At 36.7% G+C, this 27,107-nt stretch overlaps 1 protein-coding gene across 13 annotated transcripts in view; it reads left to right on the top strand.

The window, feature by feature from the left end:
- ZMYM1 (zinc finger MYM-type containing 1) overlaps window positions 1-27,107 on the top strand; it is a 37,696-nt gene that overhangs the window by 2,432 nt on the left and 8,157 nt on the right. For 4 of the 13 annotated variants that reach the window (XM_082362670.1, XM_082362664.1, XM_082362671.1 and 1 more), the window contains 9 exons: window positions 9,776-9,945; window positions 11,465-11,537; window positions 11,742-11,991; window positions 17,955-18,129; window positions 18,219-18,431; window positions 21,128-21,281; window positions 22,163-22,300; window positions 22,485-22,522; window positions 22,882-26,031. In XM_082362670.1, coding sequence (XP_082218796.1) covers window positions 9,850-9,945; window positions 11,465-11,537; window positions 11,742-11,991; window positions 17,955-18,129; window positions 18,219-18,431; window positions 21,128-21,281; window positions 22,163-22,300; window positions 22,485-22,522; window positions 22,882-25,188 — 3,444 coding nt within the window. In that variant the 5' untranslated portion in view covers window positions 9,776-9,849 and the 3' untranslated portion in view covers window positions 25,189-26,031. Of the gene's footprint in view, window positions 1-9,775; window positions 9,946-10,771; window positions 10,830-11,464; window positions 11,538-11,741; window positions 11,992-13,342; window positions 13,525-17,954; window positions 18,130-18,218; window positions 18,432-21,127; window positions 21,282-22,162; window positions 22,301-22,484; window positions 22,523-22,881; window positions 26,032-27,107 lie in introns of those variants that run through there. The other 9 variants (XM_082362669.1, XM_082362674.1, XM_082362676.1 and 6 more) reach the window with 6 other exon arrangements.

Below are 27,107 nucleotides of genomic sequence, written 5' to 3'. Positions count from 1 at the left end.
AGAAACTCTAGTACAATAGTGACGAGAAGTGATGAGAGAGGAAATTTTAAAATATTGACCTTGAATTAACCTATGATCCTGCTAAATTCACTTATTCTAGTAGTTTTTATTGGGGTTGGGGAGAGGAAGAGGAGATTCCTTAGAGATTACTGTATACACAATCATACTGTCTACAAATAAAGACAATTTGTTTAGTTTTTCCTTTCCAGTCTTTATGCCTAATTTCCATTGAGTATTTCGCTTGAGCTTAAAGAATTCCCTTTAGCATTTCTACAGTGTAGTTTGCTAGTGATAAATTCTCACCGTTTTCATTTATCTGAAAATGCCCTTATTTCACTTTTATTTTTGAAGGATGTTTTTACTGACTATAGAATTTTAGATAGTTTTTTTTTTCCCCCCAGCATTTTAAAGTTATTCCGTTGGCCTCTGGTCTTCATTGTTTCTGACAAGACAGCCTTCATTCTTATTTTTGTTACCCTATATGTTAATGTCCTTTTTTTCTAGCTGCCGTTAAGATTTTCTTTTTATCTTTGGTTTTCACCAGTGTGACTATGATGTGCAGAGTTGTCTTTTCCTTATGTTTATCTTATTTTTATTCACAGAACTTCTTGAATTTGTGTGGTTTGAAATTTTTGTTCATTTTGGGGAAATTGTCCAGCCAGTATTTCTTTAAATGTTGCTCCTGTTTCATTGCCTGTTTTCTCTTATTCTCAGGCTCAGTTTACATGTGTGTCAGACCATTTTGCTATTTCCCACATGTTGCTTACATTATTTGTATTTTTATCCTTTTATGTATCAGTCTGACTACTTTCTACTAACCTGTCTTCTAGTTCACTAATTTGATATTAAATTCATCTGTTGAATTCTTAATTTCCCTATTTTACTTTCCAATTCTCAAATTCCCATGATTTTTTTAAAAATTGAATTCCAGGATTCTGCTGAACTTTTCCATTTTTTTCTGTATTTTCTTAAACACATCAAAGTTCTTGCCTGCTAACATCAATATGAGTCACACTGTGGGTCTGTTTCTGTTGTCTTTTTTCCCCTTGGTTTTTAGTTTTGCTTTGTTTGATTAAATTATTTATTTGGTCGCGCTTGGCCTTAGTTGTGGCAGGCGGGCTCCCTAGTTGCAGCATGCAAACTCTTAGTTGCAGCATGTGAACTCTTAGTTGTGACATGCATGTGTGATCTAGTTCCCTGGCCAGGGATCAAACCCGGGCCCCCTGCATTAGGAGCACGGAGTCTTAACCACTGTGCCACCAGGGAAGTCCCTTCAGTTTTGTTGGTTGGGGGGTTGGGGGGAGTTTGCTCATACATTTTTATTCTGGACATTGTGGGTGAAAATTTTGAGAGACTCCTCCAGAGAGGACTGCAGTTCATTTAGGCGTGCAGATAGTACTAGCAGATTACATTGATCCTGTTGAGGGATTCTGTTAGGCATTAGTATGGGCTGATCTATTTAGGTTTGCCCTTTCTTCTAGGAAGTAGTCTTTTCTCCTGGGTTGTGGCCCTTACTCTTAGGGCTTGGCCTCCTGGAGTCTCAACTGAAAGTCCACATCTTTACCAAGTCCCCTCTTCCTTAGCTGGGCTTAAATTTCAACTGTTCTTAGCTTTGCAAAGCTACTGTAATCTCTTTTAGCCTCCCAACTGCTGTTTTCTGCTAGGTTTTTTGGAGTCTTGCTCTGTAGATGTGCAGTTTAGGGGTTAGCTAATAAGTGGAGGAGGGGAATATTTGTGTGCAAATTTGGGGGCTTATTTCTCTGAGGTTCTTTCCTCCCAGATTGTGCCTCTTGAGTTCCAACTACTTAGGCACCCAGAACTCCTATCTCCTTAGCTCACTATGCTGCTATTCTCTGCTTGGGCATTTTCCTTTATCCTGGAAGGTGCCCTCAGAGGTAAAGCCTGTTAATTTTATAATTGTTTCCAGTGGAAGAATTTAGCATACTAAAAGCTATTCTGTTATGCCTAGATTTATCTTATCTAGATATATCTTATTTTTAATTCTTGCCAGTTTGATAAAATCTGGAGCTGAGTTGGTTTAGAAGCTGAGTAGAATTTGAATAGGCAGAAATGACTTTGCAAGTAGAACAGTAAGAGCACAAGTATAGTGGGGAGGGAAATTCTCTCTTTCTTAGATTGACAATTGATTAATTTTTCATCGACAGGTTTATGTGTGCAATATTGTACTAATTTTCCAGGAGGAAAGTGTATACATTCCGTCTGGAGGTCTATCTTTGTGTCTAGAAGTAACGCCTAATAGCTTGCAATTTCTTTGCAGTCTCAAGGGTTTTTGTTTGTTTGTTTTATTGAAGTATAGTTGATTTACAATATGGTGTTAGTTTCAGGTGTACAGAGTGATTTAGTTATATATATATTTCTTCAGATTATTTTCCATTATAGGTTGTTACAAGATATTGAAAATATATATATATATATATATATTTACTGTGCTATACAGTAAATCCTTGTTGCTTATCTATTTTATGTATAGAGGTTTGTATTTGTTAATCCCATACTCCTAATTTATCCCTCCCCCTCCCCTTTCCTTTTGGTAACTGTAAGTTTGTTTTCTGTGTCTGTTTGTTTCTATTTTGTGTATAGACTTATTTGTATTATTTTTTAGATTCCACATATAAGTGATATTATATAATATTTGTCTTTGAGTGACTTACTTCACTTGGTATGATATTCTCTAGGTCCATCCTTGTTGCTGCAAATGGCAATGTTTCATTCTTTTTTATGGCCTAATAATATTCCATTGTATATATATACCAATCTGCTTAACCCAGGCATCTGTTAATGGGCACTTGGGTTGTTTCTATTATCTTGGCTATTGTAAATAGTGCTGCTATGAACATTGGGGTGCATGTATGTTTTTGAATCAGAGTTTTCATCTTTTCCTGATATATGCCTAGAAGTGGAATTGCTGGATCATATGGTAGCTCTATTTTTAGCAGTTTTTTGGGTTTTTTTTAATTAATTAATTATTTTATTTATTTTTGGCCGTGTTGGGTCTTTGTTGCTCTGCGCCGGCTTTCTCTACTGGCAGCAAGTGGGGGCTACTTTTCATTGGGTGCACAGGCTTCTCGTTGTGGTGGCTTCTCTTGTTGAGGAGCACGGGCTCTAGGTGCACGAGCTTCAGTAGTTGTGGCTCACAGGCTCAGTAGTTCTGGCTCGTGGGCTCTAGAGTGCAGACTCAGTAGTTGTGGTGCATGGGCTTAGTTGCTCCACGGCATGTGGGATCTTCCTGGACCATGCCTTGAACCTGTGTCCCCTGCATTGGCAGGCAGATTCTTAACCACTGCGCCACCAGGGAAGCCCTATTTTTAGTTTTTTAAGGAACTTCCATACTGTTCTCCATAGTGCCTGCACCAATTTACATTCCCACTGAAGTGTAGGAGAGTTCCCTTTTCTCCACACCGTCTCCTGCATTTATTATTTGTAGACTTTTTGATGATAGCCATTCTTACTGGTGTGAGGTGATACCTCATTGTAGTTTTGATTTACATTTCTCTAATAATGTTGAGCATCTTTTCATATGCCTGTTGGCTATCTGTATGTCTTCTTTGGAGAAATGTCTATTTAGGTCTTCTGCCTATTCTTTGATTGGGTTGTTTGGGGTTTTTGATATTGAGTTGTATGACCTGTTTTTATATGTTGGAAACTAAGGCCTTGTCGGTCACATCGTTTGCAAATATTTTCTCCCATTCTGTAGTTTGTCTTTTTGTTTTGTTGATTGTTTCCTCTGCTGTGCCAAAGCTTTTAAGTTTGATGAGGTCCCGTTTATTTTTGCTTTTATTTGTTTTGCCTTGGGAGACTGATCTAAGAAAATACTGTTATGATTTATGTCAGAAAATGTTTTGCCTTTGTTCCTTTCAGGAGTTTTATGGCGTCTTATCTTATATTTAGGTATTTAAACCATTTTGAGTTTATTTTTGTATGCGGTGTGAGGGAGTGTTCTAATTTCATTGATTTACATGTAACTGTCCAGCTTTCCCAACACCAGTTGTTGAAAAGACTGTCTTTTCTCCATTGTATTTTCTTGCCTCCTTCATCATAAATTAATTGACCATAGGTGTGTGGGTTTATTTCTGGGCTCTCTATTATGTTCCATTGATCTGTATGTCTGTTTTTGTGCCAATACCATGCTGTTTTGATAACTATAGATTTGTAGTATAGTCTGAAATCTGGAAGCATTATGCCTCTGGCTTTGTTCTTTGTCTTTTATGGTTCCCTATAAATTTTAGGATTATTTGTTCTACTTCTGTGAAAAGTGTCATGGGTGTTTTGATAGGGATTACATTAAATCTGTAGATTGCTTTAGGTAGTATGGCCATTTTAACAATATTAATTCTTCCAATCTAAGAGTATGGGATATCTTTCCATTTCTTTGAATCATGTTCAGTTTCTTTTATGAATGTTATATCGTTTTCAGTGTATTGGTCTTTTACTTCCTAGTATAAATTTATTCCTTAAGGTTTTGTGGGAGTTTCTGACATGATTTTGAATGAGATTTTTTTTTTTAACTTTCTCTTTCTGATACTCATGTTTTCCTTTAAAAACATGTGAATTTTGTTTTCTGCTCCATGATACATCCCTCTTTGGTTTAAATTAAAATGTTTTAAATTACTTATTACCAAGTAGTACTAACTAGCAGAAAGATGTTTATCCTATGACGACTATTAGTCTCCAACATATATAGTTTAGCCCCAGTTTGGGAAGATGGGTGGGACTATGTTAAAAAGAGGTCTCTAGGACTTGTTTTACTCCTTTGTTCATTGTATTGAAAAAGGAAGTAATGAATTTGTTATTCGTATATGTCTTTTGCTCTTTTGGGTTTTTTAGTAGCTAAAGAAATGTTATATACCATTTTCCTCTACCTCAGAAGTATATATACTTTTTTAATATTTAACTGCTCTGCCTTTTTTAATACTTTATTTATTTATTTATTTATTTATTTGGCTGTGCCAAGTGTTAGTTGCAGCACGCAGGATCTTCATTGCCGGGTGCAGGATCTTCGTTGTGGCCTGCGGGATCTTTTAGTTGTGGCATGTGGGATGTTTAGTTGCAGCATGTGAACTCTTAGTTGCAGCATGTGAACTCTTAGTTGTGGCATGTGGGATCTAGTTCCCTGACCAGGGATCCAACCCGGCCCCCTGCATTGGGAGTGCAGAGTCTTAGCCACTGGAACACCAGGGAAGTCCCAGAAATATCTTTTAGATTAATTACACTTTCAGGGTACTTTCTATTCTTTGCCTGTGTGATGACTGACATGTATGAAGGGGTTCCTAGATGTTTTATTTTTAATTGATCTTTAGACTTACATAGCATATTTACTTTCAGGTGAAGGGAATCTACAGTCTAGTAGTTAATTTCCAGTGAGTTTTGCTTTGCTGGTTGTATGTAACGCTCAAATGGGTTGAGCGGAGACTATATGAGCTTTTATTGCACTTCACAGTCAGGCTTTATTTAATTTTCTGCCTTGGGATAGGAGTATCAACTACAAATTAGCACTTGCCGTTGGCACTTGCCAACTACCTTTACAAGGATTAAATCATGTGCTGCTGCAGCTGCTGACTTTCAACACCCCCTGAAAGGAGTTCAGGGTGGAGAGCAGAAATGAGACACTCTGTGCTCTTGGGAAAAACTGGCAGAACAGGTCTTCAGATAGTTAGATATTTTCAGGAGCCGATTTTATGAGCCCAATTCTTGTTATCTCCTCATATCTAGAAAAGCACTAAAATCCTTCACGGTGGGTGATGACTGCTCCTCGTGACTAGCAGAAATGTACTCCCCCTTCACCAAAGTCACATATATACTGACCTTCCCCCCTACCTCTTTGGAGCAGTTTCTCAGAGCTATCTGAAATGCTGTCTCCCTGGGCTATAGTCCTCATTTTGCCCCAAATAAAACTTAACTTGCAACTCTTACGTTGTGCATTTTATAAGTCAACAGGAGCTTTCAGTAAGAGCTGAGTTAAAGATCAGTGAGTTGGGGCTTCCCTGGTGGCGCAGTGGTTAAGAATCTGCCTGCTAATGCAGGGGACATGGGTTCGAGCCCTGGTTTGGGAAGATCCCACATGCCATGGAGCAACTAGGCCCGTGAGCCACAGCTACTGAGCCTGCGCGTCTGGAGCCTGTGCTCCGCAACAAGAGAGGCCTCGATAGTGAGAGGCCCACGCACCGCGATGAAGAGTGGCCCCCGCTCGCCGTAACTAGAGAAAGCCCTAGCACAGAAACGAAGACCCAACATAGCAATCAATCAATAAATAAAAATAAATAAATCTTAAAAAAAAAAAAATGCTCCCCCTTGGCATATATCACCTCCTCCAGGAAGCCATCCTCCTTTAAAAAAAAAAAAAAAAAAAAGATCAGTGAGTTGAGTGGCCGAGTCCCAACCTCAAAAATAAAAGACAATTACAGAACTTCGGGGTTTTCAACGTACTAACTCAGAATAAAACCACAGACCTGGAGTTACTCCAGTAAGAACTTTAACTTAACCATATCTGTTTTACTTATCTGCTACCCTCCATAATCATTAGTTGTAAAGCCCTTTTTTTAAAAAAGTATCCTTTTCTCTTGGAGGTGATTTAAGAGGAATCCAGGAGACTTGTCCTCTGCAGCCAAGTTAGGATTGCAGGAAGGGAAAGAGTTCCAAAGGATTTAGAATTGGAGGTGGCCGCTACAAGAAAAATGGAAAATAGACCTCAGTTAAGGAAAAAGAAGAACACAAGGAACCAGTCTGTCCTTGGGAAAAGAGGCCTTGGGGCTGAACAATTGTTACCTGAAAACTGGGTTTGCCTCTTGGTGGGCATCAAGCCAGTAGACACAACCAAGCCAAAGATCTGGAGAAGGAAGGATTGATTTATTATTACTTGCAGCAGATAAGGAGAACACTGGGGATCTTTACCAAAGCAGTATCTCCCCAACAGCAAAATTGGGGAAGTTTTAAGCTAAGGGTACATGCCTGTTCATGAAGGGACTTGAGCAGAGGAGAATTCAGCATAGAATTGGGGGAAAGGTCGACAGAGTCCAAGCTTTAGTTGATTGAAGTCTGGAGGCTCAGCATCATCTTTCCATCCTCCACCTGGGTGGGAGCCTTAGTTCCTGTAGAACTGAAAGATATCTTGTTATTCCCTTGAGGAACCAGGACCCTTGCCCCAAGGCTACACTGTTGTTTCTTGACTGCTCCTCCCTTGTTTCTGCATTCCCGCAAGATCATTAATTACTGAGACCTGTTCAAGGGTAAGCATTGAAGCCAGGCTTAGATCACAAAATGGCTTAGGCCAAAATGGGTTCTCTTATGTCAGGAAAGCCATTCCTGGTTCTCTTTCTCCAGGGACCCCCTGAGCTATCTGCTTACACAATCAAAGGCTCCTGTAGTTCCTCAAAAGTTATAAAATGGAATTCTTTTTTAAGCTTGAATGCACAGCAGTCTTTTATATTGATTTTGGATTTTAGCTATTGTTTTGGGGTTTTTTTTACAGTTTTTTTTTGTTTGGCTGCATTGGGTCTTCATTGCGCATGGGCTTTCTCTAGTTGCGGCAGGGTCTACTCTTCGTTGCGGTGCGTGGGCTTCTCATTGCGGTGGCTTCTCTTTGTTGCGGAGCACGGGTTCTAGGCGCACGCATTTCGGTAGTTGTGGCACATGAGCTCAGTAGCTGTGGCTAGCGGGCTCTAGAGCGCAGGCTCAGTAGTTGTGGCGCACGGGCTTAGTTGCTCTGCAGCATGTGGGATCTTCCCGGACCAGGGCTCGAACCCATGTCCCCTGCATTGGCAGGCAGATTCTTAACCACTGCACCACCAGGGAAGTCCCTAGCTGTTGTTTAAAAAAAAAAAAAATCAACCCAGTAAATTTGAAGATCTAACTGACTTTATTCATGAATCTGGCAGTATCCCATCTAGTAAGTAGCAGAGCACTCAAGGAACTGTACAAGATGGAACGTTTTTATAGGCAGAAAGAGGGCAGAACAAGAAAGCTAAAAGAGTGGACTAGTTTAGACGGGGTCACCTTCCCTTAGGGGAAAGCAGGGGGTTTTGGGCAGATTACCTCACTAGTGCTGACCAGGAAATTAAACTGATTGGCTTAAAATTCCACTTCTTGGAGAGGCTGAAACTACAGTTCTGTTAGGTATTATCAATAAGTCTTGGCGGGGCTTAGCACAGTTAAGGCCAGCTTGGGCTTGTTGTTTCTTCTTAACACTATTTACCAAAAAGGAATCCTTGAAGGGGGGGTGGGGGAGGCATTAAGTATAATGGGAAAATAGCTTCAAGACATAATTAGAAGGTATATTTGATCTAATTTGGCGATTAGATGTGGGGACTTCGGGAGAAGAGGCATTTAGGACTATCCCTAGATTTCTGGCTTGGGAAATTGAGTATATACCATAGTGCCATTTCCCAAGAAAGGGAACATGTGTAAAGCAGGTTTATGTGGATAATATAAGAATATGACTTTAAATCTCCTGGATTTGAGGGACCTGTAGAACATACAAGTGGAGATATTTAATAGGCAATTGGGTGTATGGGCTAGAGTTCAGGTATGTAGGGGAAAAATAGCCTATAGATGATAGTTGAATCCCAGGTTGTGCCCATAGAGCAAACAAGAAGAGTCCTGAGGAATTGTGCTTTGGAGGAACACACATATTCAGAAGCAGGTGAAATAAATGTTTGAGAAGAAGACTGGCAAAGAGGTAGGAGGAGAAATAGGTCTTGGAGTCTTAAGAGTCAAGGAAGGAGAGGGACTTCCCTGGTGGTCCATTGGTAAAGAATCTGCCTTCCAATGCAGGAGACGTGGGTTGGATCCCTGGTTGGGGAACTAAGATCCCACATGCTGCGGGGCAACTAAGCTCATGCACCACAAGTACTGAGCTCGCGCGCCTCAAGGAGAGAGCCCGCATGCCACAAACTACAGAGCCCATGTGCTCTGGAGCCTGTGCGCCACAACAAAGAGCCCGCACCGCAACGAAAGATCCTGCAGCCTCAACGAAGACCCCCGCATGCCACAACTAAGACCTGACGCAGTCAAACAAAGAAAATAAATCTTTCGCCTTTAAAAAAAAATAAAAAAGTCAAGGAAGGAGAGAATTTCAAAGACAAGTGAAGGAATAGTCAGAGGGAGGGCAGTAGCTTTAGAAATTTTTGAATGTATTTAAATGGTTCTATGAGAGAAACCAATAAGGAGGGGAAGAGGAGACCTGAGGGAATAGAAATACAGACTAGTCTCTATGCAAGATAAAAGCATAAAGGTTTATCTACTGGAGAAGTGTAGAAAGCAAAGCTATATTGGGGAGTAATGGATGAGGGAAGGAAGCTAGTGTTGTGAAATAACGTTTTGTGCTCCCAGAAAATTACTATATTTGAAGGGGCTAACGTTTAAAAATCAGATTCTTAAGACTTCCCTGGTGGTGCAGTGGTTAAGAATCCACCTGACAATGCAGGGGACACAGGTTCAATCCCTGGTCCAGAAAAATACCACATGCTGCAGAGCAACTAAGCCCGTGCGCCACAACTACTGAGCCTGCGCTCTAGAGCCCTCAACCCACAACTACTGAGCCCGCGCACCACAACTACTGAAGCCCACACGCCTAGAGCCCGTGATGCGCAACAAGAGAAGCCACCACAACGAGAAGCCCACGCACCACAACAAAGAGTAGCCCCCGCTCGCCAGAACTAGAGAGAAAGCCTGCGTGCAGCAACAAAGACCCAACGTAGCCAAAATAAATAAATAAATAAAATTAAAATCAGACTCTTTATCAATTCGTATTTTATTTTAGGAATCTGGATACTGTTCTCTAAGAAAAAACCCATTAGTTTGGAACTGGAGGATTTCTTTGCATCAGATAGTAAGATGAAAGAATCAACAACAGATGGTGAATGTGACAAGGCAGTGGCACCACAACTGAAGAGGCTAGATGAAATTAAGGCAGAACCTGACAATGCTCAGGTAAATATTTTACCTTATTTTCTATTTTCTAGAGTAACATTTAATTATAAATTTTAGTTATGCAGGTGCTGGTTTATCAGTTGAAAATCTTAATTCCTTCCCCAAAGCAGTTGACCAAGTAATAACAGGGTGTGCAGTGAGTGCTGTAGTGAGCATATGCAAGAATATGAGAGAAGGTTGGACTGTTTGGAAGTGGGTTTGGGGGTTGATAAAAGGATTGCTGGGCTTCCCTGGTGGCGCAGTGGTTGAGAATCTGCCTGCCAATGCAGGGGACACGGGTTCAAGCCCTGGTCTGGGAAGATCCCACATGCCGCGGAGCAACTAGGCCCGTGAGCCACAGTTACTGAGCCTGCGCATCTGGAGCCCGTGCTCCGCAACAAGAGAGGCCGCGATAGTGAAAGGCCCGCGCACCGCAATGAAGAGTGGCCCCCACTTGCCACAACTACAGAAAGCCCTCGCACAGAAACGAAGACCCAACACAGCCATAAATAAATAAATAAATAAAATTAAAAAAAAAAAAAATTCCCAAATATTAAGTTCAAAGGAATATAAGCTCACAATAAAAACTCAAAAAACATCCAAGAAAATATGGTTATATAAGCAGAAAAAAAAAAAAAGGATTGCTTAGGGTATTATGGGCCTAACTGAGGTTAACACATTTCTGTTTTCATTTTTCTTAACTTGAAACAATATAAATAACTAGTTATATGTTTTTATGCTGCTGTCTCTATTAAGTAGTAGAATTATTTAGTACATTTTAAATTCTTGGAATTTTTCTTTATTATTTATCCAAATTAGTTTCATATTTATCCTTAAACTTTTTTAGACATGTCAAATGCTAAAGAACCTGTAAAGGAACAACTGAATCAAGCTGTGAGTGTTTTGTAAGGGCCAAATTTCTTTAGAATGTTTATATATGAACCAGCTGAAATTTATAGTGAAATGAAAAGTAATTTCATTTTTAATTAATTTCTAGTATTCTGTTTAGAAATAGCTAAAGTAAATCAGTACCAAGTAAGGGTATGACTCCCATTGAGTTGGTGACAATGGGAATATTGTCCATCTAGGAAGTACCCGTTGCTCCTTCAGCCCGTGGACGTTCAAAGACATAGATCAAGTTTAGGTAGATTGCCTGCTGCTCTGAAAAAAATCCTCCTTCGTAAGACTCATTCAGCCTAACCTAACAATTTTTGTGTTTAAGGACTTTATGAAGACAATTAGCTATTAGTGATCAGAACAAGAAGGGAGAATAGGTATCATTACTGAGTATGTCTGCTCTCTTTTTGTAGTAGCTAGTGAGGGACTGTGTTAACAAAAATTTATAAAGTCATATCTAGGTACAGTAGAAAATATTGTAGTAACTGATGGGTGTTATCAGCCAAAGGTCACCAAAAGGGTGGTGCTTACTTATGTACCATGGTTCAATTCAATTATGCAATTCACAGAACAGACTTGAGCATAATATATCATTTTCCATTGATTGACTGGTTGTTTTCATTATTTTTCAACTCTTTTTTAGGAGTATTGTCAAGCCCAACAGCCCAGAACTCAGGAGAATGACCTGAAAATAAACACTACGTTTTCAGACAATGGTAATAGAATTAGTTAAGTTAATCATATTTATTCTGACCAATGTGATAGCCAGTTTATTCTGCTTTTTTAGAATGCCTTTGAATAGTGCATTGATTGTTCTGGGTTTCAAGTCCAGGAGAAGTAACCTCTATAAGATAATGGAAGAATGCATACTTAATTTTATGTAAATACTAATTTTTTTCCTTCCTGTTTTGTGTTTATAGCTTCTCAGATGACTACAGGCATTCAGCTTTCTCTGGCATCATCTGGCATGAATAAGATGCTTCCCTCAGTTTCAACCACAGCTATTCAGGTTTCCTGTTCTGGCTGTAAAAAAATTCTTCAAAAGGGGCAAACTGCTTATCAGAGGAAAGGGTCTACTCAGCTTTTCTGCTCCACACCGTGCATCACTGAATACATTTCATCTCTCAATTCACCAGCTCTTCCGAAGAGAACTTGTTCAAACTGCTCAAAGTATATAATTTTAAATTATGGCCCCTTTTACTTCCCTACATAGATCTTGATCAGAATCTTGGTTGTAATTTTCTGCGTGGTTTTTTCTTTTTTTTCTGAAGAAGTAATCACCTTGGTTTAGGTAAAAGAAGCTACTTCTGCTTTTAGTTCCTCTAATAGATTCTTCAGAAACAGTTTTTTTTATCAAGAGATTTCCAGAAATTAAAATGATAAGAGCTGTGTTTCTCTTCACCTTTAAATAATGACTTCTGAAACTTATTTTCCTATTCTTTTCATTTGAAATTCTCTGTAAGTGGGGTTATTGCATGGCCATTATATTTTATCATTTAACTGTATAGTGAGCAACCTACTAAAAATTTAATCATATAACAGTTATTTTTTTGACCTTCCAAGGTGTAAAGTTATATAGTGTTTCTCTTGTAATGGCAAGTGAAGTAGTTTAATTCTTTTGAAAAATTGAATAGCCTTAGATAAACATAGATGTATGTATGTAATCTTTTTACGTTTTCTGTGAACTATTATTGGGGTCTTTTTTGCTAACTTTTTTACATATGTAAAACAATTTAGATGAGAAGAAAGGAAGTAGTAGTGATTTCATAATGTCCAGAACTTTGAACACTACACTAAGATGTCTAAAGGATCAGTGCTTTGAGGGTCCCTTAGTATTATAATTCTGGTTTGTTAGTACTCATTAAATGCTAGCGTTAAGTTTTAAGTGTCTTTGTTTCAGAACAAGAAAATGCATAGGCTACCAATTTTGCCAGTAAATATAAATTCCTTTCAAATAATATCTTGTTTTGGAATCAGATTGCCACAATTTGAATCTTGCTTCCTCAATTTACATTTTGCTACTCTGTGTGATCCTGGAGCAACTATAGCAGCATCATCATTTGGGAGCTTGTTAGAAATGCAGAATCTCAGGTGTCACCCAGGCCTATTGAATCAGAACTACATTTATCCCCAAATGATTCATACACATGCTAAAGTTCGAAAAGCATTGAGAACTTCTTTTTTAGTATTCCCATCTATTTTGTTAAATGTACGTAAGAATTTTGATCATTAAATAATATATTTAAGTGATCAGAACAATATTTGCATGTAATAAGAACCCAGTAAATGTTGGCTATTGCTATTATTCTCTTAACAAACTCACATACCCTTTATATTGGTTGCTTCAGCTCCTCATTTGGCTGCTGCTTCAGGAGTTAACCCTTGCTTCAAGTCTTCCTCCCCAGAACTCTACTTACCTTTCTTTTGTGCTTTGTAAACCCTTTAACACTATACTTTGTCCTTTTTCTTTTTCGCTGTGGGCTGTATGGCACTCTCTTCAGCATGCTTTCTTTCTCTGCAGAATCATAAGACTGGAAGGGACCTTAGAGATCATCCAGTCCAAATATTTTCTTTTGGTTTTGAGGAAACTGAGGCTCTGAGAAGTTAAAGTATCATGTTGCTGTGTTTGGAGTTTACCCATTATACATCTTCAGCGGAACTCCCAGACAGATTGAAAAGGCTGAAGCAGGAAGGATTTAGTGTGTAAGTTGTTCTCTAAGGCAAAGAAATCCAATATGAACAAAACATGAAATAAGTTTTACTTCCTTTGGAATAAAAATGTTTTGATAGAAAATACTATTTTATAGGTTGGTGGAAAGGTGGTACAGTGATGCATAGGCTGCAAGAGGCTGTCCGTTGTTCAGAGTAACCTTTACTGTTTTCAGAACTTTTTACTGTACATTCATTAGCCTCTTGTATTAGTTATGTAGTTCTCAAGATTTTAGCTAATTATCAGTTGAGGTTTTTGATGAGGTTTTTATTTAATAGCAGTGATTTTAAATCTGTTCTGAGTCGCTATAGGGGTTTTTTTAATTGAAGTATAGTTGATTTACAGTGTTGTGCTAGAGTCAATGTAGTTTTTATTCTGTTTCATGAACCAGATGAAATATAACTTTGAAAATGACATTTTAAATCATGTTAGAAAGATAAGACTGTTCTTTTGAGAGCTATGTATTAAAGTGTATTTCTGTACTTCTGTATCCCAATTGAAGCTAACCAGAGATCCTGAAAGAAATTAGTGGAGTTTAAAATAGGCCCATCCACTAATGATGTAACACTTATTTGTAGGAAAGTTGTTCAGACCTATGCTCAGCCTTTGGTTAAGCTAATTTTAGGCACTTTTAACAAAATTCATTTTTGATTTTTTTTTTTTTTTTTTAAATAAGGCCTTAGTAGATTAGAAGCTAGCAATCTAATATGCTAATCGCAGTAAAAGCCAATAAGCATTTTCAGACTTCAGTGCTTCTGCCAGTGCTATTTCTTCTGCCTTCCTTCCCATCTGGCTAATTTCTTGCTATCTTAAAGGTCTGCCTCAAATATCTGTACCCTTCGTCTATTCCCATACCATTCCTTCCTCTTATTCCCCCCAGCCACCCAGATAATTGTTCCATGGTCTGTGTTTCCATAGTGTTCATAACTCCCAAAACATTGATTGTAAAATTAATGTTATTAAAGAATTGATAATGCTACAGTTAGACTATGAACCTCTTGACATTAGGGACCAGATTATACTCATTTTTATGTCCCCAAGGCCTAAACACTGTTTGGCACACAGTGAATCCTAGAAAAAATTTTGTCACAGCTCAGATACTGCATGTAGAGCTACATCTTAAGCCAGTAAAATGACTGGTGTTGTGATAATGAAAATTAATCTGTAATTTTGGTGCTGTTTAAGGAGGCAGAAAGATTATAGTACAGATAGTCCCTAACTTACAATTGTTCTACATAATGATTTTTCGACTTTACAGTGGTGCTAAAGCGATACACATTCAGTAGAAACCTACTTCGAATTTTGAATTTTGATCTTTTCCTGGGCTAGTATGATAGTCTCATGATGCCGGGCAGCGGCAGTGAGCCCCAGCTCCCAGTCAGCCACGTGATCACAAGGGTAAACAACCCATACACTTAAAATCATTCTGTACAACCATTCTGTTTTTCATGTTTAGTACCATATTCAATAAACCACATGATATGTTCATCACTTTATTATAAAATAGGCTTTGTGTTAGATGATTTTACCCAAATGTAAGCTAAGGTAAGTGTTCTGAGCACCTTTAAGGTAGACTAGGCTAAGCTATGGTGTTCTATAGGTTAGGTGTATTAAATGCATTTTTGACTTATGATATTTTCAATTTAAGATGGGTTTATCTGGACATAACCCCATTGTAAGTCAAGGAAGATTTATACACTAAAAATTTGTAAATATTGAGATATTAAAATAGTGTTGATTTCAGGAGTATTTCATCTGGAAAACTATTATCCTGAAAGATTGATATTCTGAGGGATCTAGGTAGACAGATATCTTGGTATTTCCTGTAGTAGCAGTTCTCAAATTTTCTGGTTTCTGGACCCGTTTACAATCTTGAAAGTTTTTGAAGACCCAAAGAGCTTTAGTTTATGTAGCTTATATCTACCTATACATATATTGTGTTAGAAATTAAAACTGAGGAATTTTTAACTATTAACTCATTTAAAAGTAATAAACTCTGCATGTTGACATAAATTTTGTTTTTTTGAATAATAGCCGTTTTTAAAATTTAGGAGAAATTTTAAGAAAAATTTAGTGAGCACTGTTTTATTAGTTTTGCAAACTGCTTTACTGTCTGGCCAGGTTCTCATATCTGCTTCTGCATTCACTTGGTTATAAAATGTTGTTTTGGTTGAAGTCTGAAGAAAAGCTGACCTTACAAATAAGTATTTGGAAAAGGGAGGAGTGTTTTAATAGCATTTCAGATAATTGTGGATGTTCTTTGATACTACAGTTTTCTTAAAGGATACTACAGTTTCTTAAAGGTTAGTTGCAATGTGGAATCTGAAGCCATATCAGTGAATTTTTTGTACTGTCACGTTAAAATTTATTGGTCTATTTGTACTTTGAATGGTTCTTTTACCCACAACTGATTTTTGCTTCATGCTATCATCATTTGGAAAATATTGATTCCCTGAGGTATGCAGATCTTCTAAATGTTGTTGTGCTTCATTATGCAATATTTTAAAAATCACATTTTTTTTTTTTTTTTAAATCACTAATCTCACCAAGAAAGTCTACATATTAGGAAGCTGTCAAGCTGGAGGTTTTCCAGAATTCTAATTTTCAGTGAGAGCTCATATTTTATCATTGGCAATAACTACTGCCAGTTGTTTTCCTTGAGGTAACAGTCTTACTTTATTCATTTTTGAGAAAATATCTGCCAGATACCTACTTCTGGTTAATAGTTTCCCTGATAGTCATTCTTTGAAGTAAATAGGTATTCCATGAAAAAAGTAGCTAACTCAGTTATTTGTTTGTTTGTTTGTTTGTTTATGGCTGCGTTGGGTCTTTGTTGCTGCGTGTGGGCTTTCTCTAGTTGTGGCGAGCAGGGGCTACTCGCGGGCTTCTCGTTGCGGTGGCTTCTCTTGTTGCGGAGCACAGGCTCTAGGCACTTGGGCTTCAGTAGCTATGGCATGTGGGTTCTAGAGCACAGGCTCAGTAGTTGTGGCGCACAGACTTAGTTGCTCCGCGGCATGTGGGATCTTCCCGGACCAGGGCTCGAACCCATGTCCCCTACATTGGCAGTCAGATTCTTAACCACTGTGCCACCAGGGAGGTCCCCTAACTCAGGTTTTAACTCTTAACATTCCTACATGAGATTTTCCTTGAAACAACCATCATACTTTGGTGTGCAGGAGGAATAATTTATGCCTATGTCCCATTTCACCTCACAGAATATTAAAAAGATGTACTGAAGGATTGAGTTTTAATAAAGTAAATAACTTACAGCAAATTCATGGTTGTGAATAGCACAAATACTGGTACCTTTTGGCATCACTGCCTTGATTTACGCTAAATAAGGCTCTGGCAGTTTACCCACCATTGCTTTTTTTTTTTTCCTCCCAATTTATTGAGGTGAAATTCATGTAACAAAAACCATTTCAGTACCGTTTAGTACATTCACAGTATTGTACAACTACCACCTCTATCTAGTTCCAAAACATTTCTATCATCCCAAAGTAAAATGCCTTATCTATTAAGGAGTTTCTACCCATTCCCCTATCTTCACTCCGCTCAACCCCTGGCAACCACCAATCTGCATTCTATCTATGGATTTATCTATTATGAATGTTTTATATAAACGGAATCACAACATGTGACCTTTTGTGTCTAGCTTCTTTCCCTTAGCATAATGTTTTCAAGATTCATTCATGTTGTGGCATGTGTATCAGTACTTCATTGTTTTTTTTTATAGCCGAATAATATACCACAGTTTGTTTATCCATTCATTTGTTGATGAACATTTAGGCTCCTGCTATCTGTTGTAACTGTTAGGAACCCTTGTGTATATGTACTTTTTTGAATACTTTTTTTCAGTTCTTTGGGATATATACCTAGGAGTGGAATTGCAGGGGCCCACCATTGCTTTTGCACCACCCGTTCAAATGTCAACACAGTGAAAAAGGCAAATAACATGTTAATATTATGAAAATAGTTTTGATCCTGTGGACCTCCTGAAAGTATCTGGAGAATCCCCAGGAATTTGTAGACCAAACTTCTAAATCCTCTGTCTTGTAGATTCCAAAGTTCATCAGGTATGAATATGTGATTTCTCATCATCATTCTATAATCACTAGCACCAAATAATACAGGCAAGGTAATCCGCAAACTGTACTATCAGATGTGTTTATAATCCTTAACGTTATAGATGAAGAAATTAACATTTAGGGAATATAAATGACTTAATCACTGTTACTTAATGTAAGTGATAGAATTAGATACCAAATTCAGGTTTTCTTATTTCAAGGCTGATGTTCCTACTATTTCACAGTTCTTCAGGTAAATGAAACAACAGGGGAGAGGGTTAAGGGAGTGATTTAGCTTATGAAAAGAAATAATTATGGTAAAAGAGTTTAATGGTGCCCTTGTTATTTATTTTTAGAGACATTTTAAATCTAAAGGATGTGATCAGTATCCAGCTGGAAGATACTACCACTAGCAAAACTTTTTGCAGCCAATCTTGTCTTTCATCATATGAAGAAAAAAGAAAACCATTTGATACCATATGTACTAATAGCATTCCAGCCAAGTGCAGCATGTGTCAGAAGACTACTGTTGTAAGTTGCAATATTTCTTAACCTTGAGGGACTCTGATTATTCTGCTTAAATATCAGAGTTTTTACTAAGTCTTTTTTTTAAATCCTAGATTCAGTATGAAGTAAAATACCAGAACATGAAACGTAGTCTTTGCAGTAATGCCTGTTTTTCAAAGTTTCACTCTGCTAACAACCTCATCATGAACTGTTGTGAGAACTGTGGAGCTTACTGTTCCACTAGCTCTAGTCTGTTCCATATACTTCACATGGAAGCACAGTCTCATTACTTTAATAGTTCAAAGAGTATTACAGCACATAAGCAGGTATGAATAAAGATCTGTTGCATAAAGTGAGGACCACTCCATTTGAATTTGATTGCATAAGACTCAAATGAAAAATGGAAGATTCAGTTCCTTCCATTAGTTGGCTTGTGAACGTTTCCACTTTAGGAAACTGGCGGTATACATTTTAGTACCATTGGGAATATTTTTCGTTGGTAAGATGATGAAGGAGATGATGTAAAAGACTTCTGACAGTTGTTTTTCACATAACAATTCATGATAAATGGTGCATGGAGATTTTCCTAAAGAATCTCAGGGTGATCATCTTGTCTTGAAGAAAAGGCAATCAGAGGAAAGCTGTAAGTTAGATAGCAAACATAACAATAGTCTATTGGTCAGTAGGACTCAACCACAGAAGTGTTTTTTATTTTTAATTCCATGTATTTAATTCTTACACCTAAGCAAGGTTAAGATGACTCAAGAATGTCACATGCTTTTTTCTGAATCAGGAGTCCTATTAGACAATAAACCAATGAGAAATAATCCCCTATTTCTGATAGGAGAGCCTTGGATGGGTGGCTCTGAGAGCAGAGAAGCTGGCCCTGCTTTGCAGGACTAAGTGAGCTGAACACAATAGTGGTCTGAGCCCCTTTCATGAGGTGGACTGTCGCATGTCTTGCTCGTTCAGGTGATACTTTGAGACCCAATTGTATCCCTATAAATTCTTCCTTAAAAACAAGCAACTGAAGATGGGAGTCTTAACAAGCCACAGTTCAAATAGGTCATTTGTGAGCCACAGCTTTTCTATGACAGAATGCCCACACCATGAGAGTACCCTGCCTTGGGACCAGAAATGGGAGAATGGAGAGCATAGAACCCTTTGTCTGAAAGCAGTTAATGCCATTCCTTCTTTTCTTTCTTTACCCCTCACACTCAATAAATAGACCTTCTCCTGTTTTTAAGAGCCTGTATATGAGTACTCAGTTATTCAGCATATGTGATGGGACATGGCTTATTTGGCTAGATGAGTTAAAAAGCACCACCTAACACTGTGCCCTGCTGCATTTAAGATATTGTGTGATTGTGATAATGTAGAAAATCCATATTGTTAGTGAACTGTAATCAAGAATTAGATTCCCCGGTGGTCCAGTGGTTGGGACTCTGCGCTTTTACTGACAAGGGCCCGGGTTCAATCCCTGGTCAGGGAACTAGGATCCTGCAAGCCGCACAGCATGGCCAAAAAAAAAAAAAAAAATTAGTAAAGCACTCAAACCTGTGAATCCAAAAATGCAAAAATGGGGTGGCTTTTTATTTTAAAAAGTTGATTGGTATAATTGTAATTATTTTGGCCACATCTTTTTTAAAATTAATTAATTAACTTATTTATTTATTTATTTATTGCTGTGTTGGGTCTTCATTACCACCTGTGGGCTTTCTCTAGTTACGGCGAGTGGGGGCTACTCACTGCACGTTGCAGTGTGCAGGCTTCTCACTGCAGTGGCTTCTCTTGTTGTGGAGCATGGGCTCTAGGCATGTGGGCTTCAGTAGTTGTGGCACGCGGGCTCAGTAGTTGTGGCGTGTGGGCTTAGTTGCTCTGCGGCATGTGGGATCTTCCCAGACCAGGGCTCGAACTGTGTCCCCTGCATTGGCAAGCGGATTCTTAACCACTGCACCACCAGGGAAGCCCCAAAAATTCTTAAAAGTATAAATTTCTGTGTCAACATACAGGGATACTTTAAATATTGTTAGATATTAATGTTTTGTGAACCTTCTCAACCACTGTGCACCAGGGAAGTCCCTGGCCACATCTTCTTACTAGAGTACATTAGTTAAGTATTAGCTTTCCCACATGAGTAATAAATTAGTTATAAATTATACCACTATTGTTGGTTAATGTAAATATTGGTGAGTTGTTATATTTCATAAAATATGAAAATTCCTACTAATAAGGGACAAAAATAGTAATTTTCAAAATTATACTCTGCTTTTTGTTTCATTGCTCCTTTGCCAATATCCCATTCTTTCACAGAAAAAGAAAATCTGTGTAAGATATTTTCATTTGTCTTTGTACTTTGTACCCCTAAAAGCAGTTCCATTTCATCATTGTCGTTAGTGTTAACTTAGTATTAAGTCCAGGAATGATGGCTCCTGTTTCACCAGAAAGAGTAGGTGGTGAACCTCCCCATTTTCTATCCTTTTCCTTTGCAACCTTACTGCTTACAGAATGCACTATGTTCTGTACCTCTTACTGCTTGTGTGCTGCTTTCTTACAACATGCTTGAATTTTCACCATGAAGTTAGGCTAGAAAAACAGTGTTTCCCACAGTATCTTGTAATGTGTGTTAGGCATCCTTTTCTGGCTCCTCCTTAGCACCAGTAAAAGGCTTTCCTTAGTTGATGCCCAAGTTGGCATTAAAGACCTGTAATTATAAGACTTTTGTTCATTTGTCCATTTTGTTTAGTTGCCTGGGATGATGAACATCTTTTATGACCACTTTCTTCATTGCTTGCATATGTATTGTTATAGCTATTAATATACCTGACAAATAATACAAATAGTTATCTAATAGATTAATCAGTTTCCTTCATTTTAGTCATTGCAATCTATAAGTGCCTTTTTTCTGGTTTTTAAGAAAGAGCAAAAATATGACTTCATTGTTACTATAATATTTCAACTAAGCAATGGTTGTGGGCATGTCATATACCAGGAATATGAATATTATTTTACTCTCTAACAGAAACCAGCCAAAACACTTACATCTGTTCTTTGCAAATCATTGAAACCCTCAGACGAAATGATTGAGACTACCAATGACTCGGGGAAGACAGAGCTTTTCTGCTCTGTTCATTGTTTCTCTGCTTACAGTAAAGCTAAGATGGAATCTTCTACAGGTACTATTTTTTTAGCAGTTACCAGAGATTTAGTAACTGTTGAAGAATATTACTGCTTTCCTTTAATTTATAACCTTGATTCATTTCTAAATTAAACTGACTTAAAAGTCAAAACAATCTAAAACTTGTTTCAAAGAACAGTTTCCAGTATTTTTGCATAAAAGGAAGGCTACTTCATCACCGGAGATTTAATATTTATTTGTAAAGATTGTCATATTAGAATATAGAATCTTCTAGTTAGCCCTGCTTTGTAAAAACAAGGCTATTAGTTACATTTTTCACATGGAGTAGAGCTAGTCAGAAATACTTTGATGTTCAGTAATAGAAAGGGACAGAGAATCCAGAGCCAACTGTGTATCAAAGAGCCTCATATAGGACCAGTGGTGCTAATTTCATAGACGGTGGAATGAATGATTCCCCTGGGGCTTGTGCATCATGCAGACTGGCTTATTATAGAAATCTCTTTAATACTAGCTTAGACACCAACTCAGCTCCATTCATATTGAGTTTATGAATCCTGGAATGGTTAGAAATGATACCCATTAGGAGATTCTATAGCAATGTTCTTCATGAGTAATTTCACAGTAAAGATTTTCTTGACAGTTCAAGCAAATAGTATGAAAGGACTGATAAACTGCGTGCAAAGGTAAAAGATATAAAATGATGGGAAATGTAAATTATCTGTTTAATGTTGATATTAATCTTATCCTAAAGAACCTGGATATTCCTAAGCCCTAATAAAAATTACTCCAGTACCCACTAATACTTAAAGCAATTATTGATAGATATTTGCATTATTCGTTGAAACACTTGTAATTAAACAGTGCTTTCTGATTGATTGATTCTGCCTGGTTTATAAGATATCTTTTAATTTTTATCAGTAAATGTTTCCATGGTGCATGATGCTTCAACAGATCTCCTTTCTCCGAAGAAAGATACAACTCCAGTTATAAGCAATATAGTGTCATTGGCAGATACTCATGAAGCCCTGCCCGTCATGAACTCTGATGAATTACAAGGTAAAAATTGATGTGAAGTTGTTTGATATATACACTGTTTTGCCATACTTGATTGGAATATAGAATCTGTCTTTATTCTAAGTTTTCTTTTGGTTGCCTAATATGAAATAAGCAATTATATAGTTAATGATGCTATTTTATAGATTATGGTATAAGATCTAGAATTTATGCTTTATTTTAACAGGTACAGTTTCTTCAGTAACAGCAAATGTCGTTGAGGATGTAAGTTTTATTCTTAATTGTTTTTGCTACTGTCTTTTCTTTTTTAAGCTTTCTTTTTTTAAACATATTGTGCATGTGTGTATTTGAGCATATTCATTCCTGATTTGATCATAGAGCTCAAAAATGTAGAGCAATAAACACCTTTTGTTATTCACGTTCAGTTTCCCAAATCTCAAGTTTGACTTGAAATTATTAATAAGAATACTAAGTTATAAATAATTGTTAATGTTTCCCCCTAGTGGAGCTCATACTGTAACTCACCCATTGATTTTTTTGTTATTAGAATGGATATGTTCAATATTTTAATTGATTATTTGAAAACTGTTCAAAGAAATGTTATTTTGTCATTTTCTCCCAAGATTTCTAAGACTTCACCCAGTGAATCAAGTAATGGTGTTGCTAATAGTAATGTGGAACAGCCAAGCCTTTCACCATCTTCATCAGTACTCAGTCAGCATACAACTGGCTCCAGTATAGAAGTACAAAAAGATCATGTGTCAAACCAAGATGCTACAAACAGTATGAAATCCATGAAAATAAGCGATGGACTACGTCACCCAAAATTTACATCCAAAGTACAAAAAGTTAAAGGTAAATCACGAAGTATTAAAAAATCTTGGTGTTCAAATTTTCAGCAATTAGAAAACAGTATTAAAAAGGATGTGATATTCTGTTATTCGTGTCAGTTGTTCTGCCAAAAAAAATTTAGCTATGGAGGAGAGTCATTTGCAGCCCAAGGGATTTCCAATTGGAAAAAAACTCTGGAAAAATTCAGAAGGCATGAAAAAAGTGAAATGCATTCAAAGTCATTGCAATTTTGGAGGGAATACCAGTTTTGTGATGAAGCCGTTAATGACAGTTTATCTAATCATTCAAAACAGATTGAGGGAAATAAAAAGTACCTAAAGCTTATAATTGAAAATATTTTATTTCTTGGAAAGCAGTGTTTACTCTTAAGAGGAAATGACCAGTCTGTTTCATCTGTGAATAAAGGCAATTTTTTAGAATTGTTAGAAATCCGAGCAAAAGATAAAGGAGAAGAAATATTTCGACTTACGAATTCACAAGTTGACTTCTACAATAGTACACAAATTCAAAATGATATTATTGAAATAATAAAGACTGAAATGTTACAAGATATTGTAAATGAGATCAATGTCTCCTCAGCTTTTTCAATAATATGTGAAGAAACAACTGATAGTGCCACTAAAGGACAATTCTCAATTTGTGTAAGATACCCACAGAAAACATCAAAGGCTATATTAATTAAAGAAAGATTTTTGGGTTTCATAGATGTTGAAGAGATGACTGGGACCAACTTACACAGGAGTATTAAAACTTACCTGCAGCAAATTGGAGTTGATTTGGATAAAATACGAGGCCAGGCCTATGATAGCACCAGTAATTGGAGGGGAAATTTTAATAAAATTGCAGCAGAATTCAAGAAGGAAGAGCCAAGAGCTTTATACCTGCATTGTTATGCACATTTTTTGGATTTAGCAGTGATTAGGTTTTGCAAAGAAGTAAAAGAGCTCCGAAGTGCTCTAAATACTCTCAGTTCTTTGTTCAGCACTATTCATGGGGAAATGTCTGTAAATTTTCAAAACATTTATAAGCTAAGTCAAAATAAAACATGCAAGAAACATACATCACAATCATGTTGGACAGTCCATGATCGTACGTTACTATCTGTGATTGAGGGTCTTCCAGAGGTTATTGAAACACTGGAAGTTCTATCAAGCCATTCTTCAAACACAAGTTTAGCTGATGAATTGAGTGATTTGTTGGCATTGGTTTCCAAATTTGAGTTTATCTTTTGTTTGAAATTCCTTTATCGAGTACTAAGTGTTACAGGAATTCTTTCCAAAGAGCTTCAAAGTGAAACCATAGACATTTTTTCTTTGTCTTCAAAAATAGAAGCAATTTTGGAATGTTTATCATCTGAAAGAAATGATATTTATTTCAAAACTATCTGGGATGGAGCAGAGGAAGTATGTCAAAAAATAACCTGTAAAGGTTTTGAAGTTGAAAGGCCTTCATTTCAGAAAAGAAGAAAAATTCAGAAAACAATAGATCCTAGCAATTCAGACAGTATGTTTTTTCCTACCTCAACAGAAGAACAATATAAAATTAATATTTATTACCAAGGCTTGGATACTATATTACAAAATTTAAAATTGTGTTTTTCAGAGTTTGATTATTGTAAAATGAAGCAGATTTCAGAACTGTTACTTAAATGGAATGAACCGTTAAATGAAGCAACAGCTAAAGATGTCCAAGAATTTTATAAACTTGATGCAGACATCATCCCAGAACTTAGATTTTATCGGCAATATGCAAAGCTCAACTTTGTCCTAGATTATGATTGCATCAGCTTCAGCAATCTTGGCCATTTGTTTATTCAGCATGGTCTTCACAATAATATTCCTTGCATATCAATGCTATTATATATTGCTTTGTCTTGGCCAGTTACTTCAGCAAGTGTTGAAAATTCATTTTCTACACTGTCTCGTCTTAAAACATATTTATGTCATACCAGGGGACAAGAAAAGCTTAGTGGCTTAGCCCTAATGGCTGTTGAGCAGGAATTGGTAAATAAACTGATGGAACCTGAAAGACTCAGTGGAACTGTGGAAAAGTTTATCCTACAGGTGAAAGAAATATAATACTTGCTAACTTGAATTTACCTGAAAGAATTTTGTATTTCTGTTGGATATCAGTTTTTATTTCAAATTTTTGTCTTTTAAGAAAAAAAGTTTTTTCATCCGAACATGTAACATTCACTTGGTTCAGAATTCATGACACAGGATGATATACAGTGAAAAGTCTCCTTCCCTTTTTTAGTACCCAGTTTCCCCTCCCAGAAGTATTATCTGTTTTTAAAATATCCTCTGGAGATACTTAATCATAAATGTACTGTGCAGTGCACATTGTTCTTCAGCTTGCCGTTTTCAGTTAACATGATTTTTTGAGATTGTCCCATATCAGTACATAGAGTTTCTTGATTCTTTTTTTAATAACTGCGTAAGATTTAATTGTATGGATGTACCATAATATATTGGAGCAGTCCCTACTGACAAACATTTTCTTTCCAGTCTCTTACTATTGCAAATAATGCTGCATTTAATAACCTTGTACATAGATCATGTTGCACATTAGTGAGTTGTTGTGAGATAAAATTTTAAACTGAAGTTATTAGGTCAGAAGATTTGTACATTTTTATTTTTCATAGATATTGGCAAATTGCTTTCTATAAGGATTGTATCATTTTATACTCCCACCAACAATGTGTGAGAGTTCCTATTTCCTCGAATCTTTATAAAGTATTAACAAACATTTTGATCTTTGCCAGTCTGTTAGTTGAATAATGATATGTTAATCTCCGTGGAGATTAAATCTCAATAGAATTTTTTATTTTCACTTAAGAATAAGGTTGCGTATCTGCTTGAGCCATTTGTATTTCCTTTTCTGTGAAATCTCATATATTAAACATTAAAACTCTAAATATTGCTGTGGTTTTGGTTGACTTAGCTGGATGACACAATAGGAATTCCTAATCTACTTTATGAAAATATGACTATTTTTCAAATAATTCTGAAAGAAAGAACTCTTTCTGTCTTAACACTTTAGAAAAGTTTAGATAACAAGGGAAATGTGTTCCTCAAAGATTTGAAAGAATTTAGTGGTAGATATATCTGAGGCTGGTTTTCTTTTATAACTTGTAATTTTTCTAGAAAGAACATCTATTTCATTGAGTCCTTCTTTCAAATGAATTCGCTTAGAGTTGTAGAAAGTATTCTCTTAATTTCTTCTATATACCTATACTTGCTTTCTTCATTGATCTTCTATACACATTTTCCTTCTTGATTAGGCCAAAACTAGTGATTTATTTTATTTAGTTGTTTTCCATACACATTCTTAGGTTTATTTATCAATCCTACTCTACTTTTTGATTATGGTTGATTTTTAACATATAAAAATAAAAGAACATAACAATTAACATTTAGTCCTATTAAATCCTAACATTTTGCCATGCTCCAGATTTTTATTTCAGAAATAAAATATTATAGATTGGGTTAAAGCTCCCTTGCAAATCTTTTCCTGATAATATTTCTGTTTTTCCCCAGAGGCAGTGATTATTTGGTGTGCTTCATTCCATGCATATATAATTTTATACTTAATACATAGCCGTGTTGCACATGATTGTAAACTTTATATAAAACTTTAAGTTGCATTGTGCTTATCTTTCTGCAATTTGCTTTCTTTCACTCAGTGTTGTTTGAGATTTATATGTGGATTTCTAGTTCATTTATTCTAGTTGCTGAATACCATTCCATTATATGAGTATACAAGTTCATCCTTTATTTATTTATTTATTTATTTATTTTGTGTGTGTGCTGAAATTTTTTTTTTTAACATCTTTATTGGAGTATAATTGCTTTACAATGGTGTGTTTCTTTTGTATAACAAAGTAAATCAGCTATACATATACATATATCCCCATATCTCCTCCCTCTTGCGTCTCCCTCCCACCCTCTCTATCCCACCCCTCTAGGGTGGACATCCTTTATTTAAATGGATATTT

The sequence above is a fragment of the Balaenoptera borealis genome, assembly GCF_965194805.1.
Source record: "Balaenoptera borealis genome assembly, chromosome: 1".
Taxonomy (NCBI): domain Eukaryota; kingdom Metazoa; phylum Chordata; class Mammalia; order Artiodactyla; family Balaenopteridae; genus Balaenoptera; species Balaenoptera borealis.
Note: the sequence above shows the minus strand (reverse complement) of the source record. Positions and strands in the feature narration are given on the sequence as shown.